General features: G+C 39.7%; 1 protein-coding gene across 1 annotated transcript; it reads right to left on the bottom strand.

Moving 5' to 3' along the window:
• Positions 1-6,202: 6,202 nt before the first annotated feature.
• Positions 6,203-15,515, bottom strand: LOC111490420 (ornithine aminotransferase, mitochondrial-like). Its single transcript, XM_023139029.1, is given in 11 exon segments — positions 6,203-6,440; positions 6,499-6,665; positions 7,735-7,968; positions 8,105-8,185; positions 10,237-10,334; positions 10,574-10,726; positions 11,546-11,601; positions 11,816-11,975; positions 13,226-13,456; positions 13,621-13,729; positions 15,091-15,515. Coding segments are annotated over 10 exon segments (1,398 nt in total). The 5' UTR covers positions 15,213-15,515; the 3' UTR covers positions 6,203-6,440; positions 6,499-6,511.
• Positions 15,516-17,409: the final 1,894 nt, after the last annotated feature.

Consider the following 17,409-nt stretch of genomic DNA (forward strand, 5'->3'; position numbering starts at 1 on the left):
GACTTTATGTGTATGTCTCGTCACTTAATGTGTATGTCTTTGCCTTCATCTGAAAAATTTAGTAAGTAGTCCCTACTTGGATTAGATATGCATATATAATCAAGAACACGTAATGTATGCAACGTCTACGTATCGAACGATATGATCTAGAGTAGGAGGTGAGTTGTATACATGAAGTAGACGTTACAACTATGGAAACCAGCAACACGGAGAATCGTTTTGTAGCAACCCAAGTCCACCGTTAGTAGACATTATCCTCTTTAGGCTTTCCCTTAAATTTTTTAAAACACGTATGTTAGGAAGAGATTTCCATACCCTTATAAAGAATGTTTTGTTATTCTCTCCAACCGATGTGAGATCTCACAATCCACCCTCCTTCAAGGCCAGCGTCCTCCCTAGCATTCATTTCTCTCTTTAATTGATGTGGGTTCAGCTCACACGTTTGTTGCAACAACAGTGTGAGATGAAGAGACGGTGGGACAATACCTTCTAGTAAGACCCAAGAGATCGACGAGCTACACACAACGAAACGAATAATAATTTTTCAAGTAAAATTAGTTCAGATACGTGTAAACTAACTAGAACACTTGTTTCGTTCTCTTCTCCATCCGATGTGAGATCTCACAATCCACCCTCCTCGGAGGGGAATTGAATTGAAATTGATCATTGCTTCTATTAGTCCTTCCCCGAGACTTGACAACCAAGGTATCGAACCAAGGGTCAGGTGTTCAAATATAGCAATCACGTAATTTGTTCGTTTATCCTAAAATGGATGGTGAGCCAAGTCTCGTGAGAAAGATGCCAAAAATATACATTAATGCATATACAGATTAAGCTATGTCAGCCTAACATATTTTTATTTCGTATCGAAAGATTATCTAACAAATTCAAATAATTACAAAATAAAATAATGACTAATAAATACAATACCCTATACGGTAGTGTCTAATAACAAATTCCAAAGTTAAAAAGAACCAAACAAAATACCCAAAAAAGAAAAAAGAAATTAAAAAAAAGGAAAGAATAAATAACTTTAGGAATCATATACTTTAATGAACCAAGTGGGAGGGAAAAGGTTGGATTCCAAAGTTGATATCAATTTAGGAATGCATTTAATATCAAATTCCATAAACCCTAAAAGAGTGCATATCACATTTGATGATCTCATGCTACCCCTCATCTAGCCCATTGTTTTTCGTTTTCGGGGCTTTTTTTAATAATTTAATGTTAGTGATTCAAAAAATTAGGTTTTTTTCGGTCTTTTCACTTATATAAGTTAAAACCCATGTCCATGATTCAGATCAAAATTCGTGGATTCAATACCTGATAGCCTAACCCTTCCTCTGCAACATGATCACATTAGTTACTCCTCTTAAAAGACCCAATACGTTTTGTCGTCACTCACATGTATTCTAAGAAAATTCCTGCACGTTTAACTATAGAGTTTCTATGATTGAGTCACTGAAAAAAAATGTGCACCTTATTTATACAGATAGTGACTACTCTCATTTGGATTTGGTCTCAGTTTATTTATATTCTTCTCCTTTACTCGGATGTCACAATATATAAATATTTGTCAACGTCATCTGATTTGATAACTTCTTAATTGAATCGATTCAACGTTTGAAAAAGTTGTTTTGGAATATTTATAACATAATTCTGATTTGATTAACTAACCGTTTATTATACGGCTTTAGAATTCTTTGAAAATTTTATTTTAAATATTAATCTCTATAATTCACCTAAACACTAAAAAATAAATAGTCGATAAATAAATAAATATTTACACAAATCATTCCAGAATTAAAAAGAAATTAGCCAAAAATAAAATTATGAAAATTTAAAAATTTGATAATAAAACAGCTAAGATTTTTATTTTATTTTATTATTATTTTAAATTGTCACAATAAATAAATTAATGTAATCCAGCTAATATATCAATTAGAATTTTCTAGGACATGTCCCACAAGATTTTATTTTTCTAATAATTAAAAAAAATTAATAATTTTAAAAGCTTTTTAATCCATAGCTCAAATTAAAATAAATTAAAATAAATTAAAATAAATTAAAATAAATTAAAAATTATAAAATATTAGAAGCTGTTCTGGCTTTATAATTGTCACAACCACTAAAAGCTTCTCATTATTGTGTCTCTAATATGTCCCTTGTTTTCCATATCTCTTAATATTATTATTATTATTATTATTATTATTATTATTATTATATACTTTCTTTTATTAAAAAATTTAAAATTTAAAAATTCCAATTTCAATGATTTGAAACGTTAAGTGATAGGTTATGGTCAATCGTATTTTTGATTCTCAACTCGAGCTTAAGAATATTTTTTAGTTGTCCTTATCATTTAATTAATTAATTTATATGCTGTTATTTCGAAGAATGATGTAACGGATCTGAATATGTATTATATTGATCTAATTTATTATTTGTTATTAGGTTTTAGTCCCACTTCCGTTTTCGAACTTCTTAGCTGTTTCGTTTACTAACATGATAATATGATTAGTTTTTGAATCAGTTAAGTTGAAACGAACTGTAATGACCCGACTTTCTAAAACCCTAGACTGGTGCAAGCTCTTTATCATATACATGTGTACGTCATTTAAAGCGAAAAATGGAAATAAGCTCATATATTTTGTTAAGAATATTTAGTAATAAATTATAGTTTACCATATATATTATATTTCATATTTTATTATAAGAATATTTAGTAATAAATGATAGTTTACCATATAAGTATCTTTGCATTTATTACTATTTCTCTATCCTTATAATTCGTTTGATTATAAATAAGATAACTTTCACACCATTTAGGTGTGGTGTATTAATCAAACATTCACATGGTATCAGAGCCCTCTCGGTTTAACAGCCCCATCTTTTCTTTTCAATAGCTTTTGAATCCTCTAATCTTTTTCTCCACCACCCCTGCTGGTTTTGACGCCGCAGGGGCAGTCTTCATGACTGCCGTAGTCGGAGCCGATTGATTACTCTTCGGCTCCACCTTATTGACCTCCAAATCATCTTTCGTCATACTCTGTACATACAACCTCACCTTTTCCAACCCAATCGGTTTTCCCCTTGGCCAATATAGTCTCTCTCATTTTCTTCCCAATCAACCTTCATCCTTCACATAAACCCTAACCTAAACCTATCAACCTTTTGCAGAGATTTACCTTCGGAGTCTGGGTGTCGCACTGGCCTATTCGCCAACCAAGTTGCCGCCGCCCTTCCTGCCAAAATTGGCTTCTTCGCCCGATGAGGCGACTCTTCCGACTGCCCTTCTCGCAAAATTGGCTCCTTCGCCCAATGTGGCGACTCTTCCGGCTTCAACATTGTCTTTGTCCCTTGCTCTAGGTTTCCCCTTCTACTTCTTGGGGTTAGAAATATTCTCACCAGAGCCAGGCAGCATTGTCGCTAAGCGACAATCCCTCTTCATGGGTTAGACATATTCTCGCCGAAGCCAAGGCAGCATCGCCGCTGAGCGGCGATCCCTCTGCAATTTTTGATGGCCAAGAACCGGGTTGTTAGCATCTTCATGAAAAGTGTTTCTCAACCTCTTTGAATTTTTCAGATTCAAGCTTCACGTTCGTTTAAATCCGACACTTAGCTTGCGGTGGGGTGCTAAGGATATTTAGTAATAAATTATAGTTTACCATATATATTATATTTGATATTTGCCTTATTATCATAGGTATCTTTCCATTTATTGTTATTTCCATTTATTACTATTTCCATATCCTTGTAATTCATTTGATTATAAATAAGATAACTTTCACACTATTTAGGTGTGATGGATTAATCAAACATTCACATATTTTAATAAAAATCATTCAAAGATAGTATGAGGGTGGAAACTACCAAGGTGGAGTACAGTAGGGGCATAGGGAATTTTCGGTGGAGCGGTGAAATGTGTAGAGATCGGAAAGAACACCAATGGCGAAAGCACTCTGCTGGGTCGACACTGACACTGAGAGACGAAAGCTAGGGGAGCGAATGGGATTAGATACCCTAGTAGTCCTAGCCGTAAACGATGGATACTAGGCGCTGTGTGTATCAACCTGTGTAGTGCTATAGTTAACGCTTAAGTATCTCGCCCGGTAAATGAATTAAATCCTCTAAAAGAAGAAGAAGAATCAAATGAAAGAAGAATCAGAATCATAGAATGAAAGAAAGAGAAGCTCCGAAAGCTGAACCTATTTACTAAGTGAAATCAGTCCAATTGAGGGTTACGAGAATCTTCATTGTATACGTTTAAAAGTTAAATAATCAACGACTACTAGAGTTTGTCGTTTAGAAATAAAACAGATGCCTAAGAAAATTTCAGGGTAAATAATAGAAAGATGTAGAAGATAAGCTAGCACAACTAGGGTCACTCATGGCCATAAACACTCATTCTCGTCACGACTATGGTATCTTAAATTTTTTTTTTTGTTGAAATTTTTTAGTATTAAAAATATTTAATAATAAACCCATATATTGGGGTTGGAAATGTATACAATCATATCTGATAGCAAGAAGTTAAAGGACCTAATAATCATTCAAAACTGGTGAAATCTCACGTACACAGATTAGTTGTTGTCATATGATTTACTCACGAAAAAGTAATACAACTTTGCACCCTAGTTCAAGATGAATCATCCAAGACGGAAGATTCCACCCTAATTAAGATTTCATCGTTTCGTTATGCTATGATACCTCCGTTCGGTAAAAGGGCCCAAGCCTTTAGGTTAAGTAGGTTGGGCTAGGTTAGGTTGATCTTTTGGAATGATATTCAATCTGGGTACTTGCCCACTTCAAAAGCTTTGTAGCTTCATCTAAGTGGGTTTTGGTTAGGTCATTGAGCTCCTATACCACCTCTTGGCAAAGTAGGCTGATGGGCAAGACCCCTCCAGCCGCAATGGTGTGGAGTGTCAGAAATTGTTGTCTCGTGACCAACTCGCAGGGACTGAAGTTCGATATAGAGCTTTTTGGTTCTTCAGTTATAATAGCATTGAGCAAGATCCAAAGCTCCAGTCCAACAGGCTTCGACTAAAGTGCCTCAAGTATCCAATGGTATTCACGTTTGGCATATGTTTGCTCTAACCGAGATTTTTGGAGATGATTTTGTACTACAATCCGATGAAGGATACATGATGGTGATTGCCTCTAATGCCACATTACAACTAGGTAATTACTACCATTTTACCATCTACAGATATCCAAAATAACTTTCATTTAAACAACCAAAAAAGACACCATAATTTTCATACACAAATAGGTAATTACCTCACGTCCTTGCGACCTATGTAATTCCATGCATAGGTAATTGTCTTACGCTTATCGATATACAAAAAAGTCAGATAGTACTCGTAAATATTATTTATAGGTATGTAAACATCACAACCAATCACAATTTAGTCCACAAATCACATAAATCAACGCATACATATCTAAGAGTTAGAAAAGTGCTTACAATTTGGTCATCCGAGCTAGTTATCAAGTTAATTCTGCTTAACTCTTTCAATAATTAGGGCAACCTAACCTCGAAATTGAATTCATAACAAACTATTGAGTCAGACAGATTAAACTGTCCAAAATCATTGATCATTGAGTGACGGGTTGGTTGTTGACTATTGATTGAAGCCGAGCTGCTGACTCAGCTGACAACCAAGACGTGACCGAGCTGCGTGCACGATTGAAGCTGTTGGATTGGGCTGTCTGTGGAGTTGATGTAGGTTGGGCTTAAGGCGATTGATGGGCAAGACCAAAGTTGGAGTTGAGCTGTTTGAGTTTGAGATTCAAATTTGACTTGACTCGACTCAACTCAACCCAACCCAATTTAGTGGATCCTCCTTCTTTACTCGACTTTGTTGCTAATAACAAGTGCTTCTTAGGTGACTCGATGACAAATTTTCGACATTTCATGACGTCATTTTACCACCAAAACAACCAACTTACCATGCCGATTCTTTAACCCTTGTCAATTGCACGACAACACATCTTATATTCAATAAATTTGGAAAAGAAAAACCGATCTATGACTCACAAAAATCGATCGAAACTTAGGCTAATTCTGGGTCGATTACTCACAAATCATGACGATTCAAGGTGAGAATGATCACGAATTTCAACCAAATCAGCGACATTCCTCCGAGGATTCACCAGAAAATTGTGAGATTTCCAGTGCTTAAAAAAGAGGGTTGTTGCAGGAACATCGAAAAAAAGAGATTTACAGTAAAAAAACAAATAGCGTAACAAAGATCAAAACCGAACAAACTTGAAAGTTTAAGAACCAAAACATACGTTTAGAAAGCTCTCTGAACTAGCCATCATTAGAATCTGGACTCGATCCAAGAACAGTTGATAACAGACAGCATTCTTGAAGCCATGCACTGAACCAACATCATCTCAAATAGATTAGAAGATCAAGCAGTCTACAGTACAAAATGTTCATTAAACTTCAAAGAGAACCCACTATTTATTTGGGGTGTGGAAGAAGTATATAAGTGGAGAGATCCTAATCCGTAGAGGCAGATAGGTTTCTTCCGCAGCGATCGCATATGTTAGAATCACTTGGGGAAGCTTTGTGTGGCTTTTCCTTCATCAGCTGTGGAAGATCAATTTCCAGCACATCATGGAGTGCCTTGGTGCCTTCTTTCACCTCATCCAAACTGCACAACAAATGCTTACAATCATTCTCTATGGTATTATGAAGTTTTCACTGCTTTTATCAAGCTCATTGAAACCGTTCGTCTTGTTTTCGGCTTCTTGAGGTGTCTGGAAAGACAAATCCTCTTGTATTTTTTCTCTCTACGTGTTTCCCCATTCACTGCAGCATGCGATGAAGTCCTAATTCGGCCTCCTCTCCAACCGATGTGGGATCTCACAATCCACTCCCCTTTAGGGTCTAGCGTCCTCGCTGACACTCGTTCCTCTCTCCAATCGATGTGGGGTCTCACAATCCACCCCCTTCGGCCCAACGTCCTCGCTGGCACACCGCCTGGTGTCCACCCTCTTCAGGGCTCAGCGTCCTCACTGGCACACTGCCTGATGTCTAGCTCTGATACCATTTGTAAAAGTCCAAGCCCACCGCTAGAAGATATTGTCCTCTTTGGACTCTCTCTTTTGGGCTTCCCCTCAAGGATTTTAAAAAGCGTTTGATAGGGAGAGGTTTCCACCCCCTTATAAAGAATGTTTCATTTCCCTCTCCAACCGATGTGGGATCTCACAATCCACTGCCCTTTAGGACCTAGTGTTCTCGTGGGCACTCGTTCCTCTCTCCAATCGACGTGGGATCTCACAATCCACCCCCTTTCAGGGCCCAGAGTCATCGCGGGCACTCGTTCCTCTCTCCAATCGATGTAGGATCTCACAATCAATCTCCTTCGGCCCAACGTCCTTGCTAACACACCGCTTGGTGTCACCCCCTTCAAGGCTCAACGTCCTCATTAGTAGACCGCCCAATGTTTGGCTCTAATACCATTTGTAACAGCCCAAGCCCACCGTTAGCAAATATTGTCCTCTTTGGACTTTCCCTTTCAGGCTTCTCCTTAAGGATTTTAAAACGTGTCTGCTAGGAAGAGGTTTCCACATCTTTAAAAAAATGTTTAGTTTCCCCAACCGATATGAGAACCAATGGGTATCAGAACATCCCCCCCCCCCCCCCCCCCCCCCCCTAATATTGTCTCTGGCTAAGTTTCAACAGCAAGAAAAGAGGTAATTATAAAAGATACGCCATACCTTATCGAGAGTGGAGGCGTTAACCGAATTATAGTATCGTGCGTCGGTTTAGCAAGAACTCCCCTTTCCTTCAACTTCATGCAAATATCATATGCCGAAACAGGAGATAAAGCTTTGCTTTTAAGCTCCACGGCATTGAATAAACCTCTTCCTCGAACATGCTTGATGTATTGTGGGAAACGTTCCTGAACTTCGACGAGCTGCTTTCTGAGCTCCTCTACTAATTTAGCTGATCTGTTTTTTACATGGAAAAAAAGTTCAACATTTCATAGTATAAATCAGAGGCCCAAAAAGGGAGATAGTAAAGGAAATGACTAGAAAACATCTTGAAAAGTATAACAGGCAGCAATTTATCATGCATACTTCATACCTTTCAGCAAGTTTCTCATCTTTGATCACTTCAAGTGAGGCAATAGCAACTGCACTTGCCAGTGGATTTCCCCCAAAAGTGCTATGCATAATGAGATCAAGAGCAAGGTCAGTCTTTATTAGATATCACAACAGCAGTTTAAGATAGTGTTCTCAATAGCACACGAGTACTGTGTAATAGCCCAAGCCTAAGCCCACTACTAGCAGATATTGTCCTCTTTGGACTTTTCCTTTTAGGCTTATTAGGAGAGGTTTCCACACCCTTATTAGGCATGTTTCATTCCCCTTTCCAACCAATGTGGGATCTCACAATCCCCCTTAGGGGCCAGCGTCCTCGCTGGCACATCACCCAGTGTCTGGCTCTGATACCATATGTAACTGCCCAAGCCCACCGCTAGTTATTGTCCTCTTTGGGCTTTCCCTTCCGAGCTTCCCCTCAAGGTTTTAAAATGCATCTACTAAGCAGAGGTTTCCACACCTTTATAAGGAATGCTTCGTTACCCTCTCCAACTGATGTAGTATTTCATAATCCACCCCCTTCAGGGACCTCCGATAAAATTGGAGATGCATTTTCAAACCTTGAAAAGAAGCCTGAAAGGGAAAGACCAAAGAGAACAATATTTACTAGCGGTGGGCTTGAGCTTTTATAGATAGACACGTCTTAGAAACAAAGAAACATATGTAGCAGAAATTCTGATCATGTTTTACTCTCGAGGAGAAAATCAACACATGCATTTGCAGAGATAGGAATAGAAACATTCTTGTTTAAAATATGTTGAAGCTAATATGTTCTTTTGGGTGCAAGAAAGGTCATGCCATTTAGTCAAGTGGCAGCATTCTCCACTGTTTATATTAATTCAGATAGGGTTCATGTATAGAACTGATTCTTAAGTTGTGCCTTTTCTGCAGTGAGTGAAGCCTAATATAATGTTCACAGGGACCTTTAATAAGGCAACTTTTCCATTTAACTCCGATGAGTAGAAAAAAGAAGGTGTTAAAGGAACCCTCCTGGCCCAAGCCTAGACACTCTAAGATCCTTTTTCAAATCTCCTAAAGATTACTTTGGCTGGCTTAGCTAGTGGGCAATGCATCCATCTCAAGTGGAGGCTGCCTCACAATTTGCAAGCAGCCGCAGCTAATCTTCCAACCGATTTTGGGTCTGTTTGCGAGAAGGGGGAAAAGGGGAATCACAAGGATGACAAGTTGGTTAGAAATCAAATTGTATGGGAAGGAACCACCGGGATCGTGCATGGTGGAGTGTTGGGAAAGGAGGGTAGTGTGAGATCCCATATTAGTTGAGAAGGAGAACAAAACATTATTTATAAGGGTGTGGAAACCTCTCCCTAGCCGATACATTTTAAAAACCTTGAGGAGAATCCCAAAAGAAAAAGCCTAAAGAGGACAAAATCTGCTGCTAGTGGTGGACTTGGGCTATTACAATTGGTATAAGAGCTAGACATCGGACAATATGCTAGCGAGGAGCTTGAACACCGAAGAGGGGTGGACATGAGGCGGTGTGCCAACAAGGACGCTAGGCCTAGAAGGAAGTGGATTGGGGTCGCACATCGATTGGAGAAGGAAACGAGTGCCAGCGAGGACGCTAGGCCCCGAAGGGGGGGATGGATTGTGAGATCCCACATCGGTTAGGGAGGAGAACAAAAGCATTCTTTATAAGGGTGTGGAAACCAACTCTTAGCAGACACATTTTAAAAACCTTGAGGGGAAGCCCAAAGAGGATAATATCTACTAGTAGTGGGCTTGTGATGTTACCGGTAATATTCTTTATACTTTCAGTCTAGTACGAGCGTTCTAGAGAGAGGAGAGTTTACCAACCCTCTCAAATTGACTCGGTATTTTGTATTTTCCTAGGCAATCTCTTTCTCCGAATATCCATAGATTGTAAGATAGAGTCCTCCTTACATTTTACTAACTTGTGACTCAAGGCTAAGAAAAACAAATAGAATTCTTCAATGTTGGCTGATAAACTTTGGTCAGTTTTCATGAAACTATTGATTTGAAAAACAGCACCCGAAAAGAAAACGTCTTAATTTTAACGATAAGTGAAGATTAAAAGTCGGGCGCTAGAAGGGGAAAAAAAAGTCTATCTCATAAATCTAAACACAAGCTACACACCTCCCATGCTCTCCAGGTTGGATACAAAGCATTATATCTTTGTCAGCAAGAACAGCACTTACAGGTATTACTCCACCGCCCAATGCTTTTCCCAGTATCTGAATCATAAAAAAAAATCATGTACAAGTTTATAGCAGAAGAAATATAAGAATTAAGGAGATGTTTGGTTAAATGAAGAACGTTTTGAAATGAAGAACGTTGATCAAACCTTCCCCTATCGTAGATGAACCCGTAGTAGTACAGGAAACGTCGAGAATCAAATAGATTCATTCTTAATAAATATATATAAATAAAAGAAAACGTCCTATAATATGGGAAGAGCGAGACGGGGCATTACCACTAAATCTGGTCTGACATTCTCCCAATTGCAAGCCAACAATTTTCCCGACCTCGCTAAGCCAGATTGTATTTCGTCAGCAATCATTAAGACATTATACTTCGAGCAAAGATCTCGCACAGCTTTCATGTAACCATCAGGGGGAATAATAACCTAGAAGAATATCGAAATATCCACACAAAATGATTCAGATGTCGAAAGCGAAACTGTAAGAGTCAATACATTATGTAGCAATCCATATTCTTCAGCTGTAAGAGGCAGATAGCGAAAAAAGAAAGTAGTATTGGACTTTTCGTAGATCTATGTCTAAAAAGATCATAGCACGTGTTTTCGTTTCATGTAAGATTCTTATAACGCGTTATTTTATTATTTATTGTAACAGACAGTCCAAGCCCAAACCCATCGCTAACAGATATTGTTTGCTTTGGCCCATTACATATCATTGTCAGCCTCACGATTTTAAAACGCGTCTACTATGTAGAGAGTCTAGCCCTACACCAACTAGTGTCTCGCACCGTCTAGTGACTAGCTTTGATACCATTTGTAACGGCCCTAGCCCACCGCTAGTAGATATGGTTCTCTTTGAACTTTCCTTTTCGGGCTTCCCCTCAAGGTTTTTAAAACGCGTCTGCGAGAGAGAGGTTTCCACACCCTTATAAGGAATGTTTCATTCCCCTCTCCAACCAATGTGGGATCTCACAATCCACCCCTTAGGGTCTAGTGTCATCGCTAGCACACCGCCCAGTGTCTGGCTCTGATACCATTTGTAACAGCCCAAGCCCACCGCTAGCAGATATTGTCCGCTTTGGCTCGTTATGTATCGCCATCAGCCTCACGGTTTTAAAACACGCCTGATAGGGAGAGGTTTTCACACCCTTATAAGGAATGTTTCCTTAGCCTCTCCAATATGCCGCTAACAACATTTAGAAAACAACCTTCCCTAGTAAAAGATTTCTGTCCCTTCATACATACCCCTGCCTCTCCTTGAATGGGCTCGAACAAAAATCCAGCTATTCGGTCCCCATGCTCTGCACTCCATGAAAACGACGAGCAATAAGATAAACCGAACGCCAAATACAAATCCCCATGACCAAGCAAAACAAAAACTAATGGATAGGATTGTTTAATAGTGAAAATACATGAACAAGTTACCTCTTTTATAATTCTTTAGTAACAAATTTCTTGACATGTACATAAAAAACACAAGGGAAACCATGTCTTGGAACAATAGATTCAACCAACCTTTAAATATTTTCTCAAGGGCAACTGCATCACCAAAATCAACTTTAAGATGTCCAGGCAACAAGGGCCCAAATTCACGAGTCGCTTCATTGTCGCAGCTCATGGAAATAACAGCCAATGTACGACCGTGAAAGCACCCACAACATGAAACAATAATAGCCTGCATATGTGACATAAAATATGGGACTTCAAAGGTCATTTAATTATGAAGAATTTGGAGGATAAGTTATTGATTTTTTTGCACAATAATATGTTCTACATGGATTAGTTTCATCACAGTTTTGCAAGTAAATTTTAAGAAAAGTAATTTATTAAGATCGTAACAGCACCTACGAGCACTTAACAGCAATCAAGTTTGAACTGCGATGAACGCTAATGTAACAACCCTAGCCCACCGCTAGTAGATCGCCTTCAGCCTCCTCACTGGCACATTGCCTGGTGTCTGGCTTTGATACCATTTGTAACATCCCAAGCTCAGCGCTAAGAGATATTGTCCTTTTTGGGCTTTCCCTTTCGGCTTTGCCCTCATGGTTTTTAAAACGCGTCTACTAGGAAGAGGTTTCTACACCCTTATAAAGAATGTTTCGTTCTCCTCCCCAACCGATATGGATCTCACAATTCACCCCCCTTTGGGGCCCAGTGTCCTCGTTGGCATTCGGTCCCTTCTCCACTCGATGTGGGACCCCCCCAATCCACCTCCTTCAGGGCCCAGCGTCCTTACTGGCACACCGCCTCGTGTCTACCCCCCTTCGAGGCTCAGACTCTTTGCTAGTAGATTGCCCGGTGTCTAGCTCTGATACCATTTGTAACAGCCCAAGCCCACCGCTAGCATATATTGTCCTCTTTGGGCTTTCCCTTTCGGGCTTCCATTCAAGGTTTTTAAAACGCGTCTACAAGAGAGAGTTTTCCACACTCTTATAAGAAATGATGCTTCGTTTTCCTGCCCAATTGATGTGGGATCTCACAATCCACCCCCCTTCAGGGCTCAGCGTCCTTGCCGGCATTCGTTCCCTTCTCCAATCAATATGGGACACCCCAATCCACCCCCTGGGTCCAGCGTCCTTGCTGGCGCACAGTCTCGTGTTCACTCCCCTTCAGGGCTCAACCTCCTCATTCGCACATTGCCCAGTGTCTGGTTTTGATACCATTTGTAACAGCTCAAGCCCAATGCTAGCAGATATTGTCCTCTTTGGGCTTTCCCTTTCGGGCTTACCCTCATGGTTTTTAAAATGCGTCTGCTAAGGAGAGGTTTCCACATCCTTATAAAAAATATTTCGTTCTTCTCCCAAACCAATGTGGGATCTCACAGCTAATATGCTAAACGTTTCCAACTAAAATGGAGAACGGAGAAACTTTCAAAATTTGAAGACCACGATGTAAATTATAGCACAAAATTTCCTTACACCGCACCTCATCTTTGGGGATTTTCTTCTTCTTGTAACCCCATTTCCTTGCCAACTTCAAAGCAGTTTCCACTCCTTCAGCACCAGTGTTCATTGGAAGCACCATATCATAGCCAAAATTTTATGTTAAGTACTCAGCAAACAGGAGAAACTTATCATTACAGAAAGCTCGAGAGCTAAGAGTGAGTTTCTCTGCTTGTTCTTGGAATGCCTTGACAATCTTTGGATGACAATGTCCCTACAGGCATAAGGCAATAAAAGATATCAATTAAGCGATGAATTATCAAACAAGTCACTTAGAAATGATTATTAAAGAAAAAAACACCTGTTATTAGAATGAACAATGCTAAAAACGTTCAATTTAGTTCACATCATGCATGGAGATCAATTACACTCGTGTACCTGGTTGACAGCAGAATAAGCTGATAGAAAATCCAGATATCTCTTACCCTCTGGGTCCCATATCGATGACCCCTTTGCTTCCGAGAATACAACTGGAATGGGGTGGTAGCTGCATAACGCCATGAAGTATCCATCAATAAGGGTAGAATCAACATAAATTCGACACTCCACAGACTACAATTCCCTACTTAAGGGATATGGGAACTGTGAGATCCCACATTAGTTGGGGAGGAGAACGAAACATTCTTCACAAGAATGTGAAAACCTCTCCCTAGTAGACATGTTTTAAAACTTTGAGTGGAAGTCCGAAAGGGAAAGCCCAAAGAGGACAATATCTGCTAGCATTGGGCTTGAGCTCTTACAAATGGTATCAGAGCCAGACACTAGGCGATATGTGAGCGAGGAGATTGAACCCCGAAGGGGGGTGAACACGAGGCGGTGTGCCAACAAGAACGGTGGAACCTGAAGGTAGGTGGATTGGGGTGTCCCATATTGATTGGAGAAGGGAACGAATGTCGGCAAGGATGCTGAGCCCTAAAGGGGGGTGGATTGTGAGATCCCACATCAATTGGGGAGGAAAACGAAGCATCATTCCTTATAAGGGTGTGGAAAACTCTCCCTAGTAGACGTGTTTTAAATCCTTGAAGGGAAGCTCAAAAGAAAAAGCCCAAAGAGGACAATATCTGTTAGAGGTAGGATTGGGCTATTACAAATGGTAACAGAGCCAGACACTAGGCGATGTGCAAACGAGAATGCTGAGTCCCAGAGGGGGTAGACACAAGGCGGTGGCATCGAAAGGTGGATTGGGGGGTCTCATATCGATTGGAGAAGGGAACAAATGCCAGCAAAGACGATGGGCCCAAAAGGGGAGTGGATTATGAGATCCTACATCGATGGGGAGGAGAACGAAACATTCCTTATAAGGGTGTGGAAACTTCTCCTTACTCCATAGAAGAAGCATTTTAAAACCTTGAGAGGAAGCCCGAAAGTAGCGATGAGCTTAGACTCTTGCAAGAACACAAAGAAAAGAAGAAAATTTAAGGCTCTTAAGCGACATTTGATATGACATAGACTTGTATAAACTAATGCCTGCTGCATGACTTCAGCCATTTGATTCGTAACAACAATAAAAGTTGGAACTACATAAACCCTTTTATCCAATCAATAATATAAGCATCATAACACTCTCTTATAAACATTAAGCAATATGATTGATATCTTCTGATAGACAGAAGCTTGCTGCATCAAAGGTTACTCAGGCCGCCCATGGAGAAATCAAGAAAAGTATCACATATCATCATCTATATCAAAGACATGGAGAGAAACAGAGAGAACCCAGAATCAAAAACATCAGAAAACAACAGATATCACAGCATGAAAACAAGAACACCACCACAAACCTTCAATTCAAGATAAGATCAAGAGTTCATCAAGAAACCAAACAATCAAAACCATGAAACGAGAGCTCACTTATGGACACTATAATCTTTTTCCATATCTATGAGCTTCTCAGAAGCAGAAAAAGAAGAGAATGGCCTCCCTCCCCTGCAAACCAAGCTGATCAAACATTGCAACTGCCTTCTGGACGCCATTGATGAAATGGGTTTTTCACGAAATCTCGGAATCTCAAACAAATTCCCTTCTGGGTTTCACCTCACAGCATCCACAGAGCGAAATATCCAAACCCCAGAGATTAAGGCCTTTTTAATCGGCTAAATATATCTCTTATCTATTGGAAATTGGAACCATTTCTTCTTTAAATTAAGCAACCCACTAGTTGATCGCTGTCGTTGCTTTTTCCTGTTGTGGCATCGCAGAGGACGATAAACAACCGACTTTTTTTGCCCTGAAAAATATTCGCGTCGTGAAGAACTCATAGTTCAAACGGCACAAGCAATGTTTATAGAATCTTAGAACACGGAATAAGTGTGTACAATTGTTATCCATTTAACTTTTAAGGGTCGAAAAGTTTAAAGAGTTAGTTCTAATATTATGGTTAAAATTGTTAAAAGTGAAACTCATTCCTAATAGATATTATTCTTTTTGTGGTTTTGTTCAACGTGTTTAAAATAGGTAGAGTTTTCACGCCCTTATAAAGAAGGTTTCGTTCCCTCTGTTGGATGATGAAAGTCCCACATCGGCTAATTTAGGGAATGATCATGGGTTTATAAGTGAGGAATACTAACTCCATTGGAATGAGGCGTTTTGGGAAGCCCAAAGCAAAGCCATGAGAGCTTATGCTCAAAGTGGACAATATCATACCATTGTGGGGAGTCGTGTTCGTCTAACATGGTATCAGAGCCATGCCCTAAACTTAGCCGTGCCAATAGATTGGCAAATCCTTCAAGCCTCCTCGAAGGTACGAAGGCAGTCAAAAATGACTAAGACTAAGACTCCAAAGGAGTCGAGCCTCGATTAAGGGGAGGCGTGCTTTGTTCGAGGGGAGGTGTTGGATGATGAAAGTCCCACATCGGCTAATTTAGGGAATGATCATGGGTTTATAAGTGAGGCCTTTTGGGAAGCCCAAAGCAAAACCATGAGAGCTTATGCTCAAAGTGGACAATATCATACCACGTGGGATTTTACAATTTATCTCTAATCGATGTGGGACACCTCAATCCATCCCCTTTAGAACCCAACGTTCTTGCTGGCACATTGTCTCTTGTCCACCTCCTTCAGGACTCAACCTCCTCGTTGGCACATCACTTAACGGCCCAAGCACACCACTAGTAGATATTGATATTAGAGCCAAGTTTTGATCTTGGGACAATCCAGGTAATTGAGGCTCGACTCCTTCTTTGGAGTCCTCGAACAAAGTACATCTTATAAGAAAAGGATGGGATTTTCAATAAAGTGCATATTTGATTTGTAGTACTCCCGATAATGATTCTATTTTTAGGGTTTAGGGTTTAGGAACGAGTGCAAGGATATATTCAAATCTTATCGGAAATCATGAGATTTTTTGCAAGGAATATTTACATCAGTAATAAATTGCGACGACAATGTAACATTTTCCTCTTTGAGACCGTCTCGACGTGAGAGTGAATATAGTGGTTCACCATGAGGGGTCATCGTTGCCGTTAGTAGTGGAATAGAACGCAGAAAACGTCGCCGGAGATGAAGAAAATCGTTCTCAGTTTCATTGGGTGAGGAAGACGAACAGTCGGGTTGGATTCCAAGTTTCAACCGATTACGGGTGACTCATGCCATCACAGCAGCTATGGCTCGGCCTAACAGTCCACCGCTCGCGAGCCAAACCCAGATCAAATATAGAAGCTTGATTTGTTGCGTCGATTCGAGACCTACGACCCCACCCGTACACCCGCATCTCGACTCGACGCGCTCCTCTTGACTCTACACGTGCTTTGCCTTAGCAACAACTCATGCTTGGCTCGACTTCGGCACGTTAGGCAGTTCAATCGGCTCGACTTCTCGACTTAGGCGAATCGGTATATAAACTTTATTTCATTTTATAAGTTTTCGATCCTTCTGAAGCCATTTTGACCTTATTTAAGGCAATTTGAGGTCAGTAGCACTTCTATTTACTCAACTTTATGTAGTTTTATGACTTCTATTAGAAATAATCATCATGTTTAGCTAGATTAAGATATTGATATGCCCTAAGTACGTGACATAGGTTGATATTGGTGACATTTAACGTCAAAGTATAGTGCTCGGTACAGTTACAAATTAATTAGTAATATCGGTCCAGGCCAACCAAATAAGTGACCTTATTGTTTGAGTTAGATAATTGAATAATATACAATGGTGCATGTTTTATGGCCCCTA

The sequence above is a fragment of the Cucurbita maxima genome, unplaced genomic scaffold, assembly GCF_002738345.1.
Source record: "Cucurbita maxima cultivar Rimu unplaced genomic scaffold, Cmax_1.0 Cma_Scf00015, whole genome shotgun sequence".
Taxonomy (NCBI): Eukaryota; Viridiplantae; Streptophyta; class Magnoliopsida; order Cucurbitales; family Cucurbitaceae; genus Cucurbita; species Cucurbita maxima.